This window comes from Hoplias malabaricus, chromosome 1 (genome assembly GCF_029633855.1).
Source record: "Hoplias malabaricus isolate fHopMal1 chromosome 1, fHopMal1.hap1, whole genome shotgun sequence".
NCBI lineage: Eukaryota > Metazoa > Chordata > Actinopteri > Characiformes > Erythrinidae > Hoplias > Hoplias malabaricus.
This window is the reverse complement of record NC_089800.1, coordinates 29780844-29806744: the sequence shown is the minus strand read 5'-3', so window position 1 is coordinate 29806744 and position 25901 is coordinate 29780844. Positions and strand designations below refer to the sequence as shown.

The following is a 25901-nucleotide window of genomic DNA, read 5'->3' as shown; positions in this document are numbered from 1 at the left end:
GCAGACTATAAAAAAAGTTATACATGGAAGTCCTAACAAAGTACAAATAATTATACAAAATAGTAATTTCAAAATATTTTTAAAATGTAATAACACTGATACCAGATGAGAGGTTTTATCATTTAGATTTTTTCACATTTTCTTTTTTGGAATATTTTCAATATAATTTCAGCATTTGTTAATTCTGTCAGGCCTAAACACTCACCTGTTACCAAGACCTTTGGCCTCAACACTGTCTTCATTTCATTAGGTAAATTTGGTTTCTGAAACTGGGTACTTTCTTAGTCCCGATCGCCTGTCGTTCCAAGTGAGCCGAATACGGACTAAACGGTGATGTGTAAACCTTGCAGAGCACTGATTGAACAAAGAGACGTCAGTCACAGTGAAATGCAGACGTCTAGCACAAACTATCCAGTAAAATATCCAGCCACAGCAGAGATCACATATGTTTTTATCCAACATACAGCGGCAGTTCTTAAAATTACGGCGTGGTCTTTTGAAGAGGTTCAAATGCTCCTTGGATTGGTGGCCGACGAAAAAATTTAGCGAAAGCTGGACGCTGCAAAGAAGGAATTAAATCTTGTGATCTGATGATGGATCTGTGTTCAGTCCCAAACAACAACACAACAATGAGTAAACAACACAATGCTACCACTGCAATCGTTGTGGTTTTCAAAGCACCGAAGAGGGAAGGTAAAGAGAAGCGTCTCCAGATTTGTGCTGTAAGTTTTTATGCACTGTTTAATTTACCACAGATACCATTTGTAACTCAAGTTGTTTAGTTGTCTATCTATCTATCGTTACACTTATATAGCACCTTTCTAAATACCCAAGGACGCTTTACAATCCACACTGCTCAGAACACTCAATCCACACACTGGCGAGAAGCGGCAGCCAAACGCGCACAGCGTACTCTCGACCAGGAACGACCGTCCACCTGGAGGACTGCATCGGGCACTAGGATTTCACCCAGGACAGAGCGCCAATCCATATCTGGGTTCACGCATACAGACATTCATTCACATACACACTCATTCACTAGGACAGTTATTAGACAGAAGCCAATTCACCTACCCTCCATGTTTTTGGACTGTGGGAGGAAACCGGAGCCCCCGGAGGAAACCCACGCAGACACAGGGAGAACATGGAAACTCCACCCAGATGGGACTTGAACCCAAGATCCCAGCGCTGGGAGGCGAACGTGCTAACCACTAAGCCACTGTGCTGTTGTGTGTTTCTGTCTATGTTTACTTTCATACATACGACAGCAAATATAAATCAATATTACCCACTATGGAGCAGGAAGAGCAAAGTGCTTTTCAGAGTTTGGAGGTCTCTTTGTTGTCCAAATTCCTCAACTACAGTTTTTCTGCTGTGAGCAAAAAGAGGAATCCTAGCATTTTGGACTGAGACACTTTGATTTTTGTAACCCATTTACGTTATAGATTGGAGAGCAACAAATTTTGAGGAAGCAACTGAACTTTATAACATGTTTTTTTTTTAACGTAACCTTTAATACTTTTGTCTCATAGTTTCTGTCCAAAGACAATTAACTTATGGCACACTTTGTGATCATATCTTTATTTTCTTCTTTCAGGCTGACAACGACACACAAAATCAACAGCTCCTTCTGCGCTGGATCGCCGAAGCAGTACCAGCTGTGTACCAACCAGGTAAAGCTTTGTGCTCGCCAGGCATATTCATGACTCCAGTTCTTTGTCTGGGTGTAATAAAAGGCTAAGCAGAATTAGCTGATGGTGTAGGAACTCTTTTGGGTGGAGTATATGTCCAGAGCCAGCTGGCTTGTGCCAGTTGTTCTCTCAGTTTTAGTTTAAAGATGTAATCTCTGCCTGTGTATTTATTGATGTCTGGTCCGTGCCCAGCCGTGCCCCAACAGCAGAATCAGCTTCAAACAACATCAGTGCTCCCAGTTCAATGCCAAAGCCTTCAGCCGGAGACAGTACGAGTGGGTGCCGCTCTATCCAGGTAACGCAAGAAACTTTTCTTTCATGTTCATTCTTAGACTATTGTTGCTTCTGCCTCTTTAATTCTTCTGATAGTGAACATATCTGCGTACGTAAGTACACTACGGGCAGTGAGCACACCCTTTAGTGGGACATCAGGCTGCCAGTCATAGCATTTTTCCTACTGGTCTTGGGAGTCAAACCAACAACGTTCCTGTCCTAAGCCCACTTCGCTAACCTTCCACAGCTGCCACAATAGTTTATGCGATCAAAATATCTCATCAGCCAATCAATATGTCCCGCTAAAACCATTATTTTAAACATGGCTATATAATATCAAGCATGAAGAACAAAGTCAACCCAACTCTTTTTACCTGTAATATTTTGAAAGCTTCTTTGGTTTTATATTGAAATCCCTGATTGACAGGGATACCATTTTAACCTTATTATTACACAAGATAATATGTAAAATATCCATTAGAGCTTCACATAGGGCCCACCCCACTCTCTTCCTACCGGCAGCCACATCCTAAGGTTGCTGTGGCCATTTATGGTCTGATCAGCAACCAACTACCCTTAACATCTACAGTTACACATTGAGCCCATCACACGAGTACCCAAACCACCCACTGCATCACTAGCTCTTCACAGGGGTCATATGTAGGCATCTCCCATCGTCAGTGTTTTGCTGAATTATGCCCACGACACCTCCAGAAGGTTCAACAGTGAAGTCTGGTGTCCCCGAACCACCCCCTCCAAGCTAGCTTTACAGCCCTACCCTTAAGCATCAGCAACCGTAAATCCACACTGGCCTTCCTGGTGACTAAGGCTATTCCAAGCCCCACTGGCACCGTTAATGCATGCTTAGTGCCACCAGTTCCATGTGATCTTTACATGCTACATCACTAACCACAACAACAGCACCTCTAGAGTGCATTTCCCCTACTAGTCTGTGTTCTCCTTATCCACAAACACTGACTAGATCTTTCAGCTGTTTCTGATAACTCCTTCACAGCTGCCCTTATTTAAAATTAGTGCTCACATTATTTTTCTTGTTTTGCATTTCAAATTACATCTGTCACAAACTATGGGGCAGATGTGACCTAAAGGATAGAGCCATTTCGATCCAGAGTACAGGCAGGAAAAATAGGAGCAGTGGGACCATTTACATCTTCTCCAGAGTGATTTACAATTCTAATCATGATACAAAGGTGAGACTTGCCCAAGGCCTCTTCATTTTGTCTCAACCAGATGGAGAATTGAACCTCAGTCTGCTGTGTGATTCCCGCTACACCAGCCGCACTTAAACATTCTCCTACCTCAACATCCATGACTGCAGTGTCCTTGAAGCCACATGACATAAAAACCGCTTTATACTTCTGCATCAAATATATGTAGATCCAGTGCGTATGTCCAGGGTAGATGCCAACCCTACACCGTTTCTTGTGCTGTAGCCTGACGCACTCCTCTCCAGAAATATAATTATGCGTAACGACTGTGATTGTCCACAGTTGGACAAACATGGATCAAGCTGATCCAAGGAAGTCCAGAAAAATAAGCTCATCTTCTCCACACTACAGAGACTGCCAGAGGACAGCATATTCATCGCCAGAAATGTCCTCAAACATTGGTTTGGACAGCACGGAACAAATAAGAGTTGAATAGGGAAAAAATACAGACCCCTCAGAAGAAAAAAAAAAATACTTGCTACGAGGAATGGGAATCAAGCAGGGGAAAATGGCACCGCATGTAAGCTATGTTCTGTTCCAATTAGTGCCCTAACCCCTAAACAGTGCACTTTACAGATTTATAAATCTAAAACTACTACACTACATTGTATACTAAACAGGGTAGAGGAAAATGTTTGTGATTAAGCCCTAGTGTTGTGGCTGTGTATTTGCAGAGCCACACAGACACACCAACGTACAATTACAGCCGACAAAGAAGCACAAATCGACTTTAACACCCAAAGGCTCCCAGGCCCCTCTGGCTGAGGTGTGTGCCCACTGCCCCTAGAGGTATGTGTGTGTGTGTGTGTGTGTTGAAATGGCCATGGATGGGCTAAATGCAGAGTCTCAGTTCTGTGGTTCTTCTTTGCTGGTAAAGAACTCTAGCCTCTTCACCTTCAGTTTTGCTATTGTGAGGACTGTTGTGTTTATTATATATTTTATTATATTATTATTCTTACATTTTTAAATTCTTACATGGTTAAATGAATGATTAAACACATATCTTTGACACAATCCTAATAGCAAATTCATTAAGGTTACCATTCCCATTCCCGAGGGTGGGTTACATTGGTATGAAGCCTCCCTGCAACACAACACACTGGAACATTCCACTGCTGTTCAGATTTGATGGCACTGGGCCAGCCGGTCCACATAACAGATGTGTGTTTGATGTTATTTCCGAAGCCTGTGGCCTCTGAAGAATAAATAGACTTTTTCTTTAACACAATGAGGAACTTCTATCTCCAGAGAGACCTCCCTAGAGCCTGAGTTTAACACAGCTGATGATGTCATGTCTTGTCCAGATGATTACATCAGCATTTCCAACAAGCCTTGTGACCTCCAGTGCACCACCACCACGGGGGAGAGGCAGCTCTTGGTTCCGGCTCAAGATGGAACCTTCTGCAGAGATGGGGTCTACAAGGGGGTCTGCATCGAGGGCCACTGCCAGGTAGGAGACTCCACACTCACTGCACGGCACTTCAAATCATAACTCATATTTCAGCCCACAGAGACTGCTTTATTCTTAAAAGACCTCAGAATCCATTTACAGTGCTTTGGAGGATGGAGGAAGGTAGGCGTATAAGGGAAAATGGGGAATAACTTTGTGAAACAAAACGGCACAAATGGGTTCAGTTCCCTACTTGGGCAGGCACATATTACTATGCCTTTCATTTATCTTCTGTTCATATTGTTTAGAGTCACAGTGTGTCCTGAGCCCACCCAGAATTACCAGACACTAGGCATAAACACTCCAGGGCAACACACACACACACTGTGGACTATTCCACACACTCACCCAGTCACTCAAACACTAATCTGTGGACAAATATATGCATTCCCCCAGTCACTCACACATTCACGCAATGTACATTTTGGCACATTCACCCAGTCACACTCACATAAGTGGACAGTTTCATACACTCACCCAGTCACTCACACAAATGTGAACAGTTTCACACACTCACCCAGTCACTTATTCACACCTGTGGACAGTTTCACAGAACATATGCCCTTACAAACATGTGTTGGGACTGCGGGTGGAAACGCACACAGACACAGGGAGAACACCCCATACTCCTCACAGACAGTGACCCGAGTTGTGTGGCAACAGCTGCAGGTGCTTGGTGTAAGTGCGTTTTTAGTGGGTGCTCTGTCTGGTGTGTGTTGGGATAAGCTGCGGACCCCACGTGACCCGGATAAGGATGAAAACAGTTACTGAAATGATGAAATGAGTTTTTTGTTGATATTTAAGAAGACCTCGACTTAGAACATCTGTGTGTGCTGATGTGCTGTGTCTGGTGTTGTGTAGGTGGTGGGCTGTGATGGGAAGCTGTACTCCAGTAAAACTGTGGACAAGTGTGGCGTCTGTGGAGGAACTGGAGACTCATGTTACCGTGTGTCAGGATCTTACCGGAAAGGGATCACACAGTTAGGTATATCTTATACTAGCACTAAGCGGTCACAATAGTCACAGTTTTTAAGACTCCTAGATCAGGGGTTCCTACCTGACTGGCGGGAGAGACGTATGATGTCATGATCAATAGGATTAACTTGCAAGCCATTGAAAAGCCAACATTCATTCATTCATTCATTGTCTGTAACCGCTTATCCAGTTCAGGGTCGCAGTGGTTCTGGATCCTACCCAAAATCACTGGGTACATGTGGACCCTGGAGGGGGCGGCACATTCACTCACACTTATAGACACTTTTGAGTTGCCAATCCACCTACCATCTAGTGTTGTCACAATACCAAAATTATGACTTTCAATATGATACCTGCCTAAACATCAGGAAAAGCAATGTACTTTCTCTAAGACTAAGGGCAGTCTGCAAAATCGCCTGTATCTGCTTGTTAAGTGTGATGCCACATGTGACGTTTTGCCTTTTCTGCATCCAGTCATGCCTTCAGCCCCATGTCATACATTCATAATCAATGCCTCAATCAATTATGTGATCTCAGTTCAGAAGATAGGAAAAAGGAATAATCTCAACATAAAAGGAACCAAACGTGTCTTTGGCTGCACTTTTTGCACATTCGTAGCTCATTCTGATTTGTGTGAGCTGCCGTGCGACTGTGCTGCTGTCTCTGGAGCAGAAGAGCCACGTCGAGGGAGCTGTGTCTCCCAAAGCAGAGAAGCTGCGGAGTCCTAGTGTTCTAATCTAGTCATGCTACTGGCGATTCTCTTCTATAGAAAGTAGATAAGGTTTGCACAGAAGGTCGCTGGTGCTAGACAGGTTTTTTGTTTTTTTAAATAACTCATTAGAAGGTCTAAAATGTCCCTAAAACTATAAGAAATATCATTAAGGGAGGGAGAGAATGCAAAGCGCTGCAGACACACATTTGCCCCCCCGTAGCACTTGTTGGAAATACCGCTCTTATTTTAAAACACTTCTTCTTAAAGTACCGTTACGGCCTAAATAAGCCCACTATTTCATACATGCTTTTATCGTATCAGGCATCAAAAAGCAAAGGGGCTCCTGAGGGGTCCAGTGGTCTCATCATTGGGGAAGTCACAGGTTCAGTCTGCTAAGAGGTCCTAGGAGAGCTCAGTTGGCTCCTTCCCTCTCCCTTAATATAGCATTTTTCATCTTCTTACCTTTTATTTATTTATTTATATTTTTCAAGTGGAAATATATAGCACAATAAGAATTTGGTCAAGCTCATGTAGAAGAATTTAACAATCAGAAGCAACCAAATCAGCTGCAAAATCAATATAACGGCACCGTGACTGCATCTGGCTAAAAGTTAACATGCTGGTCACAGTTTAAATCTGTCAGAATATTTGTCAGAAAAATTACATTTGTCTAAGATTCTCTATTTTACATTTTATTGATATTTTTAAAACATTTTGTAAACACATTATAATATGTAATAATTCATAATTACAGAAAGAACATTTTGTCCCATTTTAACACATTATTTTACATATTTTGTAAAATATATAATGTGGATTTTTATAAACGAGTTGGCACTTTGCCTGATGTAATTTGCAAAATGGGTCTTTTAGTAGATCCATTATACACACTTAGAATACCATTAAAAAAAACAAACAAAACAAAAAACAACAACACTGAGAACTTATATAATATATATATAATGTATTACATATCAGAGTTAATATTAGTTTTACAATCCCATTCACTGCATCCTTTGGTCCCCCAGGTTTATTTCCAATGCTTTTCCAAAAAAAAGTGTTTTGTCATTTCCTCTCATGTAGTTCTCCAATGGAAGTGTGTAACTGTTGTTAGAGCATAATTTTGTATCTCCATGTTTGTCATTTTTCATTTTCTCATATAATTAAATATTGTTTGCAAGTTGCATAATGAATGAACCAAGACAGTTTGGAAGAATTATTGTTTCATTAACTTACTTTCAAATAAGAACCATTGTTCCTACTTTTCAGAAAGTATCATTTTTGGAGAAGCATGGTTTGTTTCTGACAGCAACAATACAGACTTGATCCAGCATCTTATAATGACACAGACTAATCTGACAATATTTTCTACTATTTCTCAGGCTATGCATTTATAACCAACATTCCTGTTGGAGCCACAGATATCCAAGTTATTGAACGACGGAAAACTGAGAACATCTTGGGTAAAATCATACACTGAATACCATTTAACTGTTGCAGAAGTATAAGCACATGATTATCTATATAATCTGTCTAATCAAAACCCACATAATTAATATTTACAAAGTAAGCTGGTTCTTTACTGACAATTGTTTTTCTCTAGCGCTGTCTGATGAAGCTGGTCACTTCTTCTTCAATGGAAACACAGTGATTGATAATCCGCGAAACTTCCGCATAGCAGGAACAGTGTTTAAATACCGGAGGCCATCCAACCTCTTCTCAGATGGGTTTGAGTACATCATGGCCCAGGGCCCCACCCAGCATGGACTGAACGTCATGGTAGGTATATAGGTATGTACTGCTGGTATTTTTTTATTGAGTATAAGATAAGGTCCTGGGCATGTTGGGTGGTTAGTTTGAATAATCTAGAAACATGTACATGCATACAGAGGTCACTAATATAATTAACTAATAAATAAGTAAAGTTATTGCTGCAGTGCTTTTAATTAAATGTTGAATCAATACTATACTACATTTTGACAATAAATTAATATAGAATAATATCATTATATATAATGTTTCGAAAAATACTAGCCCCTTTCTCCTGGGAGCTAAATCTTAAAATGCAACCCAAGTGAAATTTCAAAAAAGTTTAACACAAACACTATCTGGAATTGAATGTGTATAGACATGAAATATTAATTTTGGATTCTTGGATTTCTGGATTCTTTGGAATCTAGACGTCTCTATCTGGCACACACACACACACAAGAACACAAACTACTGAATACACATACATACTGAAACCATGCCAGCCAAAGCCCAGGGCACAGAACACCATTAGATAGAGCAAAATATTTCTATTTGGATTCTTTGCATTTTTTCTTATAACCAAAGAAGCATTTGCCAAATGCCTTTTCTAAATATTAGCAATGTCCAGGTGCTGGATTGTCAAATGTTATCTGACTTTATTAAAGCAGTCTAGTTGGATTAAATCTGAAAGTAAAATCTTGAATACTTTTGATACCAAATGCCAGGATGATTTTTATCCCACCTTGAGAGGGGGTTAAATCTGGATTAACAATTCAGTAATAATTAAAATACTCACACCCATAAAATATTATTTAAACATACATAGTAAAAAATGTTCAACTTTTCAAAAAATTTTCAACTCAAATGTTCCAAAAATAATAAATATTTTGGCATAATTTGTTTTAGAGATCTTGAAATCCTGGTAGTTCTGGATTAAACTTAATCCAGTCTGAAAACGTTTTAAAAAACTTTAAAAAAAAACCCGTCCCCAGAAGTAGCTTGTGAGATCCAACATAGTGAACTTGGTTGTACTCTACATTTGAGTCCGAAGGCACTAGAAGGTTCTAGTGGAATTAAACTATTTAAACTGTGATTTAGAATTGAGGACCTGAAAGTTTGCATGGCAGTATGCATTGGTTTTATTTTTTTGTGTGTGTGTTTTTCCTCCTGACCTCCTGAAAATACCCCTCCATGGCCCAGGTCTCTGCTACCAAACCCAATTGTGTAAAGCAGCAGCTCCAGCAAGAAGTTTAATGGTGTCATCCCTGGGGCGACAGGGAGCAGGACATGTGTCTTTGGTTTTGCTAAATACCTCTGTGAGATCATGCATGGATTGGTTGGAGACTTAAGGACTCTTAATGGAGACGGATGCATGGGGCAGCTTTAACCAATTTTTGGAGCACTGAGGAGATCAGGAGATTTCTAGCTGGGCCCACTTAATAGCTGGGTCATATTTCTGAGGTCATGGGGGTCCTAAGATGAGCTTGATTCTTGGGGTATGACCCACTTAGAAGAAGAGTGATTCCTGGTGTTTTTACAGTTCCTGCTTCATTTCTAACTGGCTTCCCATCCAGGAAAAGCCATAAACAGAGATTGATTGCTCTGGACAGAGCACATAATTTAGTGGGGCAATGCCCCTCCACCCAGTCAACATGCCCCACTAAACCCAGCAATGTGTGCCATGTGTGCTCTCAATAAAGCAGTTACATGAAATAACATAAGAGAACTTGCATGCAACCCCTTCTGCTGGTTAATCCATTATATTCTGATTCCTACACCTGACTTACTTCAGACACAGGGCTTGCAATATTATATAAAGTGGGGGTTGATCACAAGGATCAAAGGAAAATGACAAGAATTTAGCAAACACATAGAATAAGGGATTTAATTGGATTGGGGAAAAAATGATTTTAAACTTTAAAAACATGGGAAGATGCTGGAAGAGGAAATGGATCCTTCAGCAGGAGTGATGAGGAATTTATCCTTTTACTTTTAAGTACTGCAACTAAAACATGCACTGATTGGTTACACCCCATCCCACAGAAAAGACAGTAATACGGGGAGTTCCAGCACCTAATTAAAGATCTAATCTGTATAAGGAGCTGTTCTGAAGGTCTTTCCGTAGGTCAATAGGGAGTTTGAAGCTCTGGCTCTGTCTGTTGCTCCTTATATTTTCTTTAACCACCACATTTTTATAGTCAGGCAGCACGGTGGCACAACAGGTAGTGTCACTGACACAGTTCCAGGGTCCTGGGGTTGTGGGTTCAAGCCTGTCTGTGAGGAGTTTGGTGCGTTGGTAGGTGGATTGACGACTCAAAATTGTCCAAAGGTGTGAGTGAATGTACGAGTGTGTGTCGCCCTGTGAAGGACTGGCACCCTGGCACCCCCTCCAGTGTGTGTTCCCGCCTTGCGCCCAGCAATTACAACTAATGTTAGGAATATCTATGAGAAACTGCACTAGAATACAGAAGAAAATCACAATTTTGTGAACATGATTGCTGTTTAAATGTATCCCTTCAGTGCTATAGTTTATGTTCACTCTCAACGTGATGATGTAAGCTGTCACTAGGCACAAATAAACGCTGAAAGGTTGCAGGCACATGACTGCTTGTTTGGCACAGTCACTGTAACTCTGCTCTTTTGAGCATCTTGGAGAGCAGGTGGACAGGGTTGTTTGCAGTAAATATTTGAAGCAATTGAGTTCACTTTTACAAGCAGCTGCACAACAAAACTATTTTCACATGGTACATTATTGCATATTGCATCCAGATTTATATCAATTATAGCCTGATGTCTGAGACTTGCATCGGGGGAGGCCATCTCAGAGAACAGTAAACATGGGTTTATAATATTCATCATTAAAATAAAGTAAAATAAAATATTTATCCAAGTCAGTTATCAACATAATGGTATTGTTAACCACACGGCATCAAACAGAGTGTTTCCCAAGGTCATTTAAAAAGCAGCTATTTTTTTAAACCCTTTACCCTCCATCACTGGAACTGGACATGATAGTGGACCAGTTCTTTTTTGTTTTCATCACGACTTTGCGTAATGATGCTGTGGCTGAAGTTACTGTCTGTCTGGCGTAGTTCATTGAACTGAACATAGTAACTTATGTCTTTCTTTCTGTTTAAAGTACTACAACCTCAACGGAAAGATGCCTCACATCACATATGAGTATACAGTGCCACGAGTCACAGAGGCTAGGACAGCTGCTCCATCCTTATCCACCCTGGAGCAGCCTCAGCTGGGCAGCATCATGGCTCTCAAAGTCTCCACTCCCCTGGAGCCTGTGGTCAATACCTCTTCTCCTGTTCTCCCAGTTTCTGGAAATGAGATCGAGGCTCGTGGGGAGTTGGGGAAAGAGGGGAACCAGAGCGCTTCTTCTGGTCTTAAAGAGAAAGTGGAGATCCAAGGACGTCCGGAGGATGTGCCGTGGGAGCTCCAGGCTCCTCACAACCTCAGTGACCCAGCGAAGGTTCAGCCCTTTAAGCCGGCAGAGCTCCGCAATGAGCTGGAGAATAGCGTACGCAGCCAAGATGCACAGGGCAGCTTTGGTAAGTGCACTGAACCATGACAAGCAAATTACTCAGAGATTATGGCGGGTCACCATCCTCAGACGATGAGGTTTTAGAACAAATGACTGAGGGATTAGGGCCAATCACAGTGAAAAGGAGGTGTAAGAACAAATGAACAAACGTCTTAAGGATTAGGACCAGTTGTAGTCAAGGAGAGGTCTCAAATTATTGTCTCAGGGAAAAGGACCAATCACAGTCCAGGGCGTGTCTCAGTACTATCATCAGGAACCAGACGAATCGCACTGGACAAAAGTCTCCAAGAAATGACTCAGGGAGGTCCCAGAACTAACGATTCAGGAATTAGGACCAATCACAGCCATAATGAGCTCTCTACTTAAAGAACTTTAAGGGCCAATCACAGTCAGAGCCGGGGAGTTCTCCAAACACATATCTCAAAGTTTCAGCCCAGTCTCAGTTGAGGGGAAATATCTGACGTAACATATCAGTAACCAGGCAAATCACAGTCATGGAAAAGTCTCAAATAAATAAGTCAGGATTTAGGACCAGTCACAATCATTGGGTGGTCTCGAAATAAATGAGTCAGAAATTGTGACCAATTACAGTCAAGTGGAGGTTTCAATAAATAACTCAGAGATTAGGGCCAATCACAGTCAATGTGGGTGTTGGGGCATCTGTTGATTGCTAGAACTTTTTTTTAATGACATGTCTGGTTACATTTAAAAAAAATACAAATCAAATCAAGAGGACGTCTCCAAACTAATGACCAGGATTTGTGACCAATTACGGCCAGCTGGAGATCTCCACGTAAACAACTCAGGGATAAGTACCAACCACAGCCAGAGGGAGGTCTCTAAATACACAGCTCAAAAAATAGGAGTAATCACAATAAAGGGGATGTCTCACAAAAAATACAACATAACCCTTGTATGAGTTGAAAAACAACCAACAATAGCACAGACCTCAACTTAAGACCTCCATGATCTACAGAGAGCCCAAGGCTGCTTCTACCTGCGGCTTTATGTTAAATCTCTATTGTTAATAAAGTCTTTGATCAGAGGTGGGTGGTGCCCTGTCAGTCTTGGTTCTTTCCAAGGTTTCTTTCTCTAGCCTTGAGGGAGTTTTTCCTGCCACTGTGGCCTTTGGCAGCTCACCTGACGATATTCATTTAACTCAATTTCACTCAATCACTAAATCACTCAATATTTGTAAAGATGTTTTGTGACCTCACCAGGATGTAAAAAGCACTATACAAATAAATGTGACTTGACTGGACTGAGCAGTTTTATATTTCAGTCTGAAGCAAATCTTTGTGCTCCTCCAGGTTCCGACTCTAACCTGGTTGAAAGTGACTCGCCCGGTGTGAAGAACGATTCACAGGCTGGTGGTCAGCCGCTGGTGAAGGGTATGCTTTACGAGCTGCTGTCCCAGGCTGGAGAGACCCGGCCCCTTTGCCCGGACTGTGCCCTGCTGAAGCTAAACCACTCCTCTCTGGACAACAGCCTGGCTCTGGAGGTTTATCACGGCAGTCTGGATCCGCACGTGTCTGAGGGAGACCTGGACCTGGACCTGGACCTGGACCTAGATATAGAGACACACTCGGATTCTCAGTCCAACAGCACTGCAGCTCACCACACCAATATCCTCCAGATCCAGCAGGGGGCGCCACTGCAGCTCCCTCACACTGAGAGGTGAGATGCCGTTTACATGGCTGGAAAATAACATATAACCAGTGACACAAAGTTTTCAATACATTTACTGAGTAACAGAGGTATAGTTTTACTTTAGATTTAGATCATGATCTGATTATTTCTCTCTGTCTCTCCTTTGCAGTAATGAGTTTGAGGTGGTGTCTCTCGACCGTGACCCCAGCCTGGCTGATATGTACAGATGGAAGGTATCTGCGTACGCACCCTGCAGTTCAACATGTACCACAGGTGCAATTATCAGCCAACACACACACACACACACACACATATTCTTGTCTTCATAGTTACAGATAGTGTTACATAGACCTCCATTTCTTTCCTCTAATAGTCAACCTTAATCATAACAACTACTTGCCTTAAACTAACCTTAATCCTGACCCTAAACCTTAACAGGAACCTTAACCCTAATCCTCACCCTGTACCTTAACTGTACACACCAAGCAGAATATGTCTTATAATAATAATAATAATAATTTTATTTTTATAACAATTTTTATAACCTCCAACAGCTCAGAGCGCTTAACAAACATTAAGTAAAAAAAATAAATGTAATATTCATTAAAATAAAGATTAATAGAAAAAAATTGTAAAAAAAAAAAATAAATAAAAATGGGAATTAATAATAGAACTGGTAAAAGAACATATTGGGCTAAATATGGTTGGTCCATCGTGGCCATTATTGAGCCCAAATTCATTGAGTTCCAACTGATTTGGTCTAGGTTCTGACACCATCCTCACTGATCCAGACAGATCCCAAGTGTTTTTGTCTGTGTGTTGGCCTCCTGTCCACATGAAAAAGTTGTTTTAGGTCACTGCAAACTTGATGGCTTTGAAATGCTCTCCAAGGTGGAGATTTTTTGTAAAAAATATACTGTTGTCATTGTTTTTGTTTGGACGAAGAATATGAAGAATTTTTGAGACACACATGTCAGCTGTCTCTGGCTGAAATTCAAATAGCTCCTCATTTCCTATTTAGTGAATTACATAAGTCATAAAACTACAATGAGGACCTACCCCCAGTGAAGGTGTCCAAGTATCTTGGGTTCCTGTTCACAAGTAATGGGAAGAGGGATTGTGAGGTTGTCTGTAGGTTAGGTGCCGCGTTTGCAGTAATGTGGTCACTGTAGCGGACCATTGTGGTGAAGAGCTGAGCCGTAAAGCAAATCTCTCAATTTACCAGTCTGTCTACATACCCACTCTCACCTATGATCATGAGCTCTAATGGCTGAAATGACGAGATCGTGGATACGAGCAGCTGAAACGAGTTTTCTTTGATGGGCAAACTCTCTGTGATCGTGTGAGGAGCTCAGAGTAGAGTCACTACTCCTTCGTATTGACAGGAGCCATCTGAGGTGGTTCCTGCATCTGATATGGATGCCTTCTGGACACCTCACAATGGAGATATATTAGGCACGTCTGGAAGGAGACCCCAGTTAGACCTAGGACACGCTGGAGGGATTTTATCTCCCAACTGGCCTGGGAATGCCACAGAGATGCCCTGGGCTTCTTTACTTGCCTTGTTGCCACCGCGACACTGAAATGTATAAAGCGGCAAAGATGATGATAATGATGATGAAGAAAAGACAACAAAGTACACACGCAGATAGCACTAGATTTCAGATTCCCACATATGAATAAATATAAATGATGTTGTATTAGAAATATATAGTGCATCATTAAGATCTAGATTTAATAATTATTTGAGTTGTGTAGTGCCCTACATATTGAGTATGGAGTGATTTGGGATAAAACCTCTTTCTTTCATGCCCCATGGTGTTTTGAGGTCTCTCTTTAAGAGATACTATGGCCCCCTACTGGATTGGCACCATAATGCAACTGTTTGTGTATTCATCTGAATGGAGGTATTAAAAAAAAAAAAAGCCAGATCCGTGTAAATGGGGCCTTACCCCAAGGGCTTTTTTATGCCACTTGCCACTTTTCTCTGCATTTTTTCAATGAGTTTTTCCTGGGTTCCTCAGCCTGAAACATAACTACCACATACCCCAACCCTGAACTTGCCTTGACCTTAACCATAACTACAACTAACACTAGCCAAATGACATCACCTTAAAATGTAATAATTAACATTATGAGGAAGTGCTTTTCATAGCGGCTATAATGAAGACTTTTCCAAACAATGTGAGTTGGAACATGTTATGGTTCCCACAATGTAATATCAAGTTTTCACACACTCACACAAAACAAACCCCTTTGTTTTCCTTTTCCATTTTGTAAGTTATAGAGTTGTTGTCAGAGAGAAATACTAATAAGCTATTTGTAAATTTGATGATTTCATTTTTACGACACCAAACCATTAAAGTAGAGGAATTCTATTAAACTAATAAGATTGTTAATGATCTCTTGGTTATACAAACTTTTAAACTGGATTTTATGCAAGTTTACAACAAATAATATATGCCTGTTCATCTTTAGATATGCTCTCTACTCCTCTTTATACCCTCCCCCCCAACTGTAGGGATCAGCTCGTCCTATGCTCTCTGTGTGAAGTCTGATGGTTCTGAGGTGGAGGAAAGTTACTGTGATGCTTTGACTCGACCTGAGCCCACTCATGAGTTATGCACCGGGAAAGAGTGCCCCCCCAGGTCAGAGCGAGTATTACCGTCTGCCTGTAATACGTTAGATTTGTCTATTAGGGAGCAGCCCATAGCTGGAACTTCAAAAAATAATAAAATTGCACACCTCTCTCTCTCTCTCTCTCTCTCTCTTTCTCTGCCTGTTACAGTAGAAAAATTATCAGTAGTTGTTAGCATTCTCCTCCAAATGTGTTGAGTTCCAATGTTGTTGTATACGCAGTGGTTGGAAAAAATGCCCCACAAGATGTAGCAATATGCATTTGAGTTTGCAACCTTGCGGATGAGGTCATTTACTGATACATAGTTCAGGATCATAAACACAACTAACTACAGTTCCACTGCTTCACAGCTCAGTGCTGTGAAGTTTTAAGGGTCATATATCTCCAGTTATCATGCAACAGTAAAAGTGACCATGGGTTTATGTGCAGCTATTCTGGAGTGTTATAGACCTGTTGTTTAAATATAGCTTTTGTGTGTAACCTGAACATGTATGTGTGTATGGGATGGTGTGTGTGTTTACGTATGAAACAGGTGGGAAACGAGCCGCTGGAGTGAATGTTCTCGGACATGTGGCGAGGGCTTTCAGTTCCGGACCGTGCGCTGCTGGAAGATGATGGCTCCAGGGTTCGACAGCTCTGTGTATGATGACCTGTGCCACTCCACTGACCTGCAGAAGCCCATGGCTCGAAAGGCCTGCAAGAGTAAATCCTGTGGACCCCAGTGGGAGGTGTCCGAGTGGTCCGAGGTCAGGACCATTTAAACACAGACAACCCTTTGTGGTGAACACACTCTATGGAGTATAAATGATTTCTTTCAGGGACTGTCCAAGAAGTGGGGCTTAGATAAATAACATTTTTGAGAACTATTATTTAAGAAGAAATTATTTGAATATTACAACATAAATTTAATTTCTTTTCTGTCTTCTTACTTTTGGGACACCCTCTATTACTAGGAGCCATTATGCCTTGAATTCACGCTTTCAGTTCCTAGCATATAACATATGACCTCATGTCTCTACCTCTACCTAATTGTGTTATATCAAATGACACAAGTGTGTGATAACATAATGACATAATAACCTGTCGCTAATTTAGTGGTTTGTTGCCATGGGTTATATTTAGTGACTGGTTCTGGTTGTGTCCACGCCGCTTCTCGAATTGTTCTGTGTTCATAACCCATGCTGTCAGGAATCTCCATATTGTGTTGGTTATGTTTTGACAACATTTGAAATCACCGGTTGGCCCCAAGTATTGGTTTTAGCATGGTCTTTATATCTCAGGATTCTCCTCATGAAGTTATTTGAGACAGAGATGAGGAAGAAATTAGAATTGATAGATTGTGTATGCTTTTAGATTTGTAATTCTGTGTGTATTACCTAGTTATTATACCTTCACTGTTGGGCGACACAGTGGTACAGCAGGTAGTCTCGCAATCAGACAGCTCCAGGGTTGTGGGTTCGAGTCCCCCTCCGGGTGACTGTGAGGAGTTTGGCGTGTTCTCCCTGTGTCTGCGTGCGTTTCCTCTGGGTGCTCCGGTTTCCTCAGTCCAAAAACACACGTTGGTAGGTGGATTGGCGACTCAAAAGGTGTCCGTATGTGTGAGTGAATGTGTGAGTGTGTGGTGCCCTGTGAAGGACTGACGCACCTCCAGGGTGTGTTCCTGCCTTGCGCCCAATAATTCTAGGTAGGCCCGGACCCACTGCGACACTGAACTGGATAAGCGGTTACAGATAATGAATGAATAATACCTTCACTCTTACTCTAAAGGGGTAAAAATGATAAACACTGGCCCTCCTTTAAACAAAGCCTTTGATGGGCACTGTAGTTATCAAGAGTGTTCTAAGTGGGGGGGGGGGGGGTGCTGACTTTTTTTTAGCAGCGTTTCTCCACATACGTGATGTAAAAAGCCACTTTTCTAAAATATATTTTTATTTCGAGTAGTGACTAAATGAGGTTTAGGGTCACGTTTTGTTTTAAAAAAAAAAAGCAAAAACATTCTCTGCTCTTTTGCATTTGATGTGAAGATTTAAATATGTCAGCTGTCATTGTATTTAACAAAAAATAACCTACAATATAATTATTTGAAAATGTAGGATGAGAAGAATTATTGGTCGCTGTATTCATTATGAGCTCCATCAGGAAAAAGCACTGCAAAAACATAATCAATTTGTTCTGTTCTTGATCTGTTAATGATATATATATTTATTTTTATTTTTTAAATCTAACATACCGAAAATGCAGTAGGCAGCTCTGTAACTCTGCATGTGTGTGTTTTCTGCAGTGTTCAGCACGGTGTGGTGGTCGTGGTGTGAGGAGTCGGGAGGTCCGTTGTTCAATGGACACTCTTCTTTGTAATGATTCTACTCGGCCCCTTGCTCAGAGAGAGTGTGAGGGTCCGCCTTGTGACCGCAGGTGGACAGTCTCAGACTGGGGTCCGGTGAGTCTTTTCTGCTGCTTTAAGCTGGGGGAATTTATATGTGTTTTTACACCTGAGCTGCAAAGTAAAACAAAAAAACCAAACTATTAAAAAACCAAAATATAAATTATAAAATGTATGTAGAAAAATGTGGAAAAAATAAGGGTATAATATTATCTAATAAAATAGAGATCTAATAGATCATTCTCTGCGCCACTGTCAGGAATCACGGAGCGGACTGACTGAGGCGGACGCATTTGCTAAAACACGGAGGGTATTTAATAACAAAATGTATGACAAAACAAAGACAAGCTACAAAGGAAACCATAACACAAGAAATGAAACGAAACTATCACAGAGACAGACTAGACTGGGGAACGAAACGACGACGAGGGAAACTACGGAGACAGACAAATAACATGACAGAGGAGAAACGAGAAATGTGAATGAAATGAACGACCAACAGGACGTGACACAAGAGGGCTTAAATACAGACACAAATGAGACACACCTGGACAGATAACGAGGACGGGCTAAGACATGACACGGACGAGGAGGCGGGACGAGGGCGGAGACAAGGATATAAACAAAACATAGCCATGTGCAAGTAAAGCACATGGCGGGGACAACAGACTGACAGGACGAAGGTGTGACAGATGCCCCCCCCAAGAACGCGCAACTCCCGGGCGCGTACTCCTAAACCCCCCAGGAGCTGGCACAGGAGAGGGCACGGACAACAAGACAGGACAACAAACCAACGGGTGACAGGACTCAGGACAGGACGGGAACAGACACAGGAGCTGGGGACACGACAGGACCGAATATACGAGACGGGACATGGGACATGACAGGAGACTGACAAAGGGGGGCAACAAGAGACGAGAACAGACTGGACAGGACAGGAGTGGACACATGGGACTTGACAGGGTTTTTGACATTGGACATGACACTGGATGGAAACAGGGACTGGACAGAAGACGGGACAGGTGACAGGATTTGGTGCTGGGACTGGACGGGAGCAGAGACTGGTGACAAGACACTGGACAGGATAGGAACGTTAGACTGGACAGGGGTACGTGACTGGACAGAAGACAGGACAGGTGACATGACACTAGACTGAAACGGAGACGGGACTGGAGACTGGACAGGGGATTGAAAGGGAAACTGGACCGGAGACAAGACAGGTGACTGGACATTGGACGGATACGGGAACTGGACGTGAGACAAGACAGAGGGTTGAAACGGGGACTGGACAGGAGTAACGGGACTGGACAGGAGACAAGACAGAGGGTTGAAACGGAGACGGGGCTTGAGACTGGACAGGGATTTGAAACAGAGACTGGACCGGAGACAAGACGGGTGACTGGACATTGGACGGATACGGAGACTGGACATGACTAGCAGGGGACTGAACAGGGGGTTGAAACGGAGACTGGACAGGACTTGACAGGGGAACAGGGACTGACACAAACACAGTGACCGGGACAGGGACAGAGACAAAGGCTGACACGGGCACAGGGACAAGGACAGAGACAGGAATCAAGACTGGGACAGACAAGGGAACCAATATAACAGGGGGGTGCCCAGGACTGGCTAATGTCTGTGGGGCAGTCTGAGGAACCAGCCTGGGCACAGTTCTGGGGATCGGCCCTGAAGTCCTTCGGGCCGACCTACGGACATAGACAGGAGCGGCCGTAGCCACAGTCAAGGGGACAGGAGAGGCCGTAGCCACAGTCACGGGGACAGGAGAGGCCGTAGCCACAGTCACGGGGACAGGAGAGGCCGTAGCCACAGTCACGGGGACAGGAGAGGCCGTAGCCACAGTCACGGGGACAGGAGAGGCCGTAGCCACAGTCACGGGGACAGGAGAGGCCGTAGCCACAGTCACGGGGACAGGAGAGGCCGTAGCCACAGTCACGGGGACAGGAGAGGCCGTAGCCACAGTCACGGGGACAGGAGCGGCCGGTGCCGCCATAGTCACGGGGACAGGAGCGGCCGGTGCCGCCATAGTCACGGGGACAGGAGCGGCCGGTGCCGCCATAGTCACGGGGACAGGAGCGGCCGGTGCCGCCATAGTCACGGGGACAGGAGCGGCCGGTGCCGCCATAGTCACGGGGACAGGAGCGGCCGGTGCCGCCATAGTCACGGGGACAGGAGCGGCCGGTGCCGCCATAGTCACGGGGACAGGAGCGGCCGGTGCCGCCATAGTCACGGGGACAGGAGCGGCCGGTGCCGCCATAGTCACGGGGACAGGAGCGGCCGGTGCCGCCATAGTCACGGGGACAGGAGCGGCCGGTGCCGCCATAGTCACGGGGACAGGAGCGGCCGGTGCCGCCATAGTCACGGGGACAGGAGCGGCCGGTGCCGCCATAGTCACGGGGACAGGAGCGACGTCCAAGGAGGCAGGGGAACCTGCGACGACGTCCACGGAGGCAGAGGAATCTGCGACGTCTTCCACGGAGGCAGAGGAATCTGCGACGTCGTCCATGAAGACAGGAGAGGCGCGCGTCGCGCTCACGAAGACAGGAGAGGCGCGCGCCGCGCTCTCGAGGACAGGGGTTTGTGCTGCTCGCCGGGCTCGCGCTGGAGCTGTAAAGGGTTTAGGGGGTTTCACAGGCGCACCCATTAGATCCCCTCGAGGTGCGCCCCTGTTAGCCTCAGACCTCAGAGCTACAGAGGTGAGGCTAACAGCCCCTACCCTTAACTCCCCCCAAAAAATTTCCCCGGAACTGAGGGGGTAATCCCCCAGCGAGGGGGGGACTCCAGCACGCTTTTTCCGCCGACTCTTACGACTCGCGCTGGCGTAATCACTCGATTCACGAGCTGCCTCCTCCTGTAGGCGTTGATTAACGCTGGCGTGTATCTGCCGGAGCCGGCTACTCCACATCGCAGCCCTGTCGAACATATTTTCTGTGCTAGCTGCGTCCTGGGGGTCGTGCATTCTGTCAGGAATCACGGAGCGGACTGACTGAGGTTTATTTAATAACAAAATGTATGACAAAACAAAGACAAGCTACAAAGGAAACCATAACACAAGAAATGAAACGAAACTATCACAGAGACAGACTAGACTGGGGAACGAAACGACGACGAGGGAAACTACGGAGACAGACAAATAACATGACAGAGGAGAAACGAGAAATGTGAATGAAATGAACGACCAACAGGACGTGACACAAGAGGGCTTAAATACAGACACAAACGAGACACACCTGGACAGATAACGAGGACGGGCTAACACATGACACGGACGAGGGCGGAGACAAGGATATAAACAAAACATAGCCATGTGCAAGTAAAGCACATGGCGGGGACAACAGACTGACAGGACGAAGGCGTGACAGCCACCACATTTAAAACAAGATTAATACAAGAACATAATGTCTCCCATTGTCATGGGAAGCCAATGGAGTGGACATGAAACATCACTGAAACAGCATAAAATAGATGTGTAAAAACCATGTTTTTTTTCCACATTAGGTGATAAGTGAACATATAAACATTGACTGATCATAGTTGTCTGGGTGTGAAAAATAAGCTGCTTTTAGTAACTTGCAGAGCTTTTGACAGATGTGACCTCATTGGCTCCTGTAGGGCGTAAATAGGATTCTGTATATTGGTTGGCTCCTCAGTGGACTGGAGCTCTGGAGCAATGCAGATGGAGTGTTTTTGTGCATGGCAGCTACGGATTGCAGTTGTTTCTATCTTGCACGGTCAGACCGTGTTGTTTTTTATAACTTGCAGGTTTAAAAAGGTGGATGAGCTTGAGCCTTTAAACAGCACTTGTATGGTGTGTAGATAATATCCGGTGTGCTGTTGCCCCTGGTGGGGCATGTGATATGTTGATAAAAGTTTGGGCCTTCATGCTATTGTTTGCGTGTGTGTGTGTATGTTTGTGCCGGATTGTCAGTGCTCAGGGCCATGTGGAGAAGGCCGGATGACCCGCCATGTGGTGTGTAAGAGTGGAAATGGTAAAGTAATTTCAGATGTCCAGTGTGATCCAGAGCTGAAACCCCTGGACGTTCATCCATGTGGCGACAGGAACTGCCCTGCCCACTGGGTGGAGCAAGAGTGGGAGCAGGTAATGATTATGAAGTTTTATTTATGTAGAAGTTTTTATAGATTAACATGCAGCTCAAAGCTGTCACATATCGACTGAAGCAAGGTCACTCGACTCAACGTTTATAACGTTATCATTTAATTTAGAGTTATTTAATGCTATTAATGTTAATGGTAGAGTTTGAATGCTACTAATTTCTGTCACTGGCATCTCTAAATACATGAACTAAGCATAGTAACCCTTACAATAAATTATTATAATTTGTGTGTATCTAAGCAGCGTTCCCACAATCACAGCAAATGCCCAACCTGCTCTAGCTCAAATACACTTTTGATTGACTGATTATTTCAGAAAATCGCCTTTTCGTGGACGGAATCTTGCCCAGGGTGTGCCCCTGCCTTGCTCCACTGTTACAGAGGAGGCTCTTGTAAGTCATTAGCCGATGTTCAGAGATTCAGAGGTCAGAAGTTCAGGAGAGTACATTTCTCTGGGTGTTTAGTATGGCCCAACTCTTCCCCATCACACAAGTACAGTCTTGGAGACAGATCTGGATATTTAGTGTTCTCCTCAAAGTGTTAGTGTTAACAGGAGTTTGAAAAGTGGTAGTGGCTGGCATTTTGTATCTTGAAGAAAGCGTGTGCTCCTCTCCTGCTAAAGTCCAGGGAATCATAAGTGATTTTGAGAGGTCTCAGCCTCAGCCAGTTTAAAACATTAAGGGTTAGATAAATGTTCCTTTCTTCTTCTTTACTCTGTAAGTGTTATAGTGTGTGTGTGTGTGTGTGTGTGTGTGTGTGCGCAGTGTAATGCCTCATGTGGCCGGGGGCTGAAGGTCCGGCAGGTCGTGTGTGCAGGGCTGGAGGATGGCGTGTTTAAGGAGTATCCAGAAAGTGCATGCTCTGGCATTCTGAAGCCTGAGCAAAGCACAGACTGCTTTGAGAGACCCTGCTCCAAATGGTTTACAACGGCCTGGTCACAGGTAACTCAGCAACACCTTCAAGTCGCTGGCACCTTCAGTTGTAATAGGAAGAATAGAGCAATAGAGCATATGTTATTGCTACTCCAGGCTCAGCACTGCAGAAACTGCACTGTGTAACTTTTGGACCCCCCCCCCCTTGATTTCAGAGCATTAATTAATTTATTCATTTATTGTCTGAAACCCCTAACCAATTCAGGGTCATAGTGGGTCTGGAGCCTACCCAGAATCACTGGGCGCAAGGCGTGAACACACCCTGGAGGGGGTGCCAGTCATTCGCAGGGTGACAAACACTCACACATTCACAGCTTTGTAAAAATAAATTACACTCTTCAACAGTAGGGGGAGCCCAGGAGCAAAAATAAATCTTACCTAGTATTTCATTGAAGGGTCAGCCAGTCATTATATTGACATCTAGTGGCCTGGAGCTTCTGCACTAATATTAGAGGTTTATTTGAAACATAAACCGTTTCATTCGGCGCCCCCTCCAGGGTGTATTTCTGCCTTGCGCCCAATGATTCCAGGTAGGCTCTGGACACACCGCGACCCTGAACTGGAAAAGCGGTTATGAATGATGAATAGATAATGAATGAATGAATGATTATATTTATTTTATTTATATATATATATATATATATATATATATATATATATATATATATATATATAGAACCAATTTAAAGAATAAATAATCACGTTTAGAAATACTGTTTGATAGATTTGTTTGTATTTGTTAATACACACACACAGCAGCTCTAAAGTTACAGAGATTAAATGTAATGATATACATGAGTATAATTATGGCTCTGAGAGGTGAAGCTAATCTCTTAAAAAAAAAAAAACTCAGGGGCCACTTTCTTGAGTATGTCTACTTTGCAGAGTGTACAACATTATGTTGTTAACAACAAAGCAATGAATACTTCAGTCAACACTACACTACTGTGTAAACCTTTCTAAGAAGTATTTCTAAGTTCATCCAAAAGATTAAAGCCACTGACAGGTAAAGTGAATTATGCGGATGATCTGGTTAAAGTGATCCCTTTGGGGTGAACAGTCTGTTTTTTACGAGTGAGACCTGGGCCAAACTATGATGGTCAAAAGTTTTGAAACTTGTAGGTAATTTTACACACAACATTTACTGATCGCATCACTAACGGGAGACATTATTTAAACTGGAGAGTGAGATTTTAAAGCATAAAAGCTTCCTATTAAATAAGTAAACCTCTTGATTCAGGTCTTATATCCCTCAAGCTCTGGTCAACACCTGCTTTACAGAGTTTGAACAGAGCCTTAATTATTGGTACTGAGCCATTAATGGGTGTATTGGAATACATATTCTTTTAGTAACCTTAGCTCTCTGGAAGTGTGTTTCAGTACACATTTGAATTAATGTGTGTGTGTGTGTGTGTGTGTGTGTGTGTGTGTGTGTGTGTGTGTGTGTGTGTGTGTGCAGTGCAGCAAGACATGTGGAAGTGGTGTGCGGTTAAGGGAGGTGAAGTGTTATCAGGGAGACGAGATTGGACACAGCTGTGATTCAGCGCTCAAACCACAGGCTAGACAGAGCTGTGAGATACAGACCTGTCCCACAGAGGCACCAGGTAACTACCACACACACAGTTTAGTATAAATTCCAGTCCCAAGCTGCTTCTCTGACTTTCAGTCTGTGGCTACCTTCATTGTCCTTTGGTCCTTTTATTCCATTAAGATTCACTTTCAGTTTTCCAATGCAGTTTGGCAAGTGTAAGTATAAACTGATGTTCAAATGCAGCTCCGCAGCCGTTCACACCCATAGTGCTGAGGTGTTCTTTTCACAGTGGTAAGGTCAGAAAAGTAGGCTTGGGACTGAAAAGTAGGCTTGGGACATGCAGGAAGATAAATATGGGCAGGGGAGTGATGGAAGTGTGGTAAAATGGGTTAAATGCAGGCATTAAATAACTTTGTACTGCTGTGCAGTGGTAATAAAAATTTGTTCCAGGTCTTCAAAGGTTCTTAGGAGTCCCATAATTTCTCTTTAGTTTAATAAGTTTCTTACCCGCAATAGTTACAGCAATACTGCCGTCAACACCAAGAATTTCTAAAAGACAAAAGAGTTGTGTTCTGTCCCCGTCTCCTCCAGCTGAAGATATGTGTCAGGACAAGCCGACAACCAACTGCGCTCTGGTCCTGCGGGTCAACCTGTGCACACACTGGTACTACAGCAAGGTCTGCTGTCTGTCCTGCAGGTCTAAAGGCCAGTGAAGAGCCACTGGAGCCTGGCCGTGGCATTCCACACAATGTGAAACCTCCCTCACCCACGCACTGTAATCCCTTCCAAACTACACCCAACCTGAACCCCAAACTATACCCAACCTGAACCCCAGATTGCACCAAAGCTATACCCAGCCAAAACCCCAAACTATACCCAACCTGAACCCCAAGCTACACCCAAACTGAACCCCAAAATATACCCAGCCTGAACCCAAAACTGCACCAACCCTTAACCCCAAACAACACACAACTTGAACTCCAATCTATACCCACCTTAAACCC

The 25901-nt window shown here is 43.4% G+C and overlaps 1 protein-coding gene across 2 annotated transcripts in view; it reads left to right on the top strand.

Annotated features, from left to right (window-relative positions):
- The window catches only part of si:ch211-267e7.3 (ADAMTS-like protein 2), a 40615-nt gene extending 15005 nt beyond the window's left edge, over positions 1 to 25610 (top strand). The window contains exons 3-18 of one of the 2 annotated variants that reach the window (XR_010800436.1): positions 1598 to 1673; positions 1884 to 1986; positions 4498 to 4643; positions 5505 to 5628; positions 7713 to 7793; positions 7934 to 8109; positions 11222 to 11642; positions 12946 to 13312; positions 13455 to 13558; positions 15807 to 15933; positions 16456 to 16669; positions 18205 to 18360; positions 22250 to 22420; positions 23199 to 23375; positions 24831 to 24970; positions 25489 to 25557. Coding sequence is in view for 1 of the 2 variants with exons in the window: in XM_066661696.1 (XP_066517793.1) it covers positions 1598 to 1673; positions 1884 to 1986; positions 4498 to 4643; positions 5505 to 5628; positions 7713 to 7793; positions 7934 to 8109; positions 11222 to 11642; positions 12946 to 13312; positions 13455 to 13558; positions 15807 to 15933; positions 16456 to 16669; positions 18205 to 18360; positions 22250 to 22420; positions 23199 to 23375; positions 24826 to 24970; positions 25489 to 25610 (2710 nt within the window). In the remaining variant the exon portion in view is untranslated. Of the gene's footprint in view, positions 1 to 1597; positions 1674 to 1883; positions 1987 to 4497; positions 4644 to 5504; positions 5629 to 7712; positions 7794 to 7933; positions 8110 to 11221; positions 11643 to 12945; positions 13313 to 13454; positions 13559 to 15806; positions 15934 to 16455; positions 16670 to 18204; positions 18361 to 22249; positions 22421 to 23198; positions 23376 to 24825; positions 24971 to 25488 lie in introns of both variants that reach the window. The other variant, XM_066661696.1, reaches the window with a different exon arrangement.
- Positions 25611 to 25901: the final 291 nt, after the last annotated feature.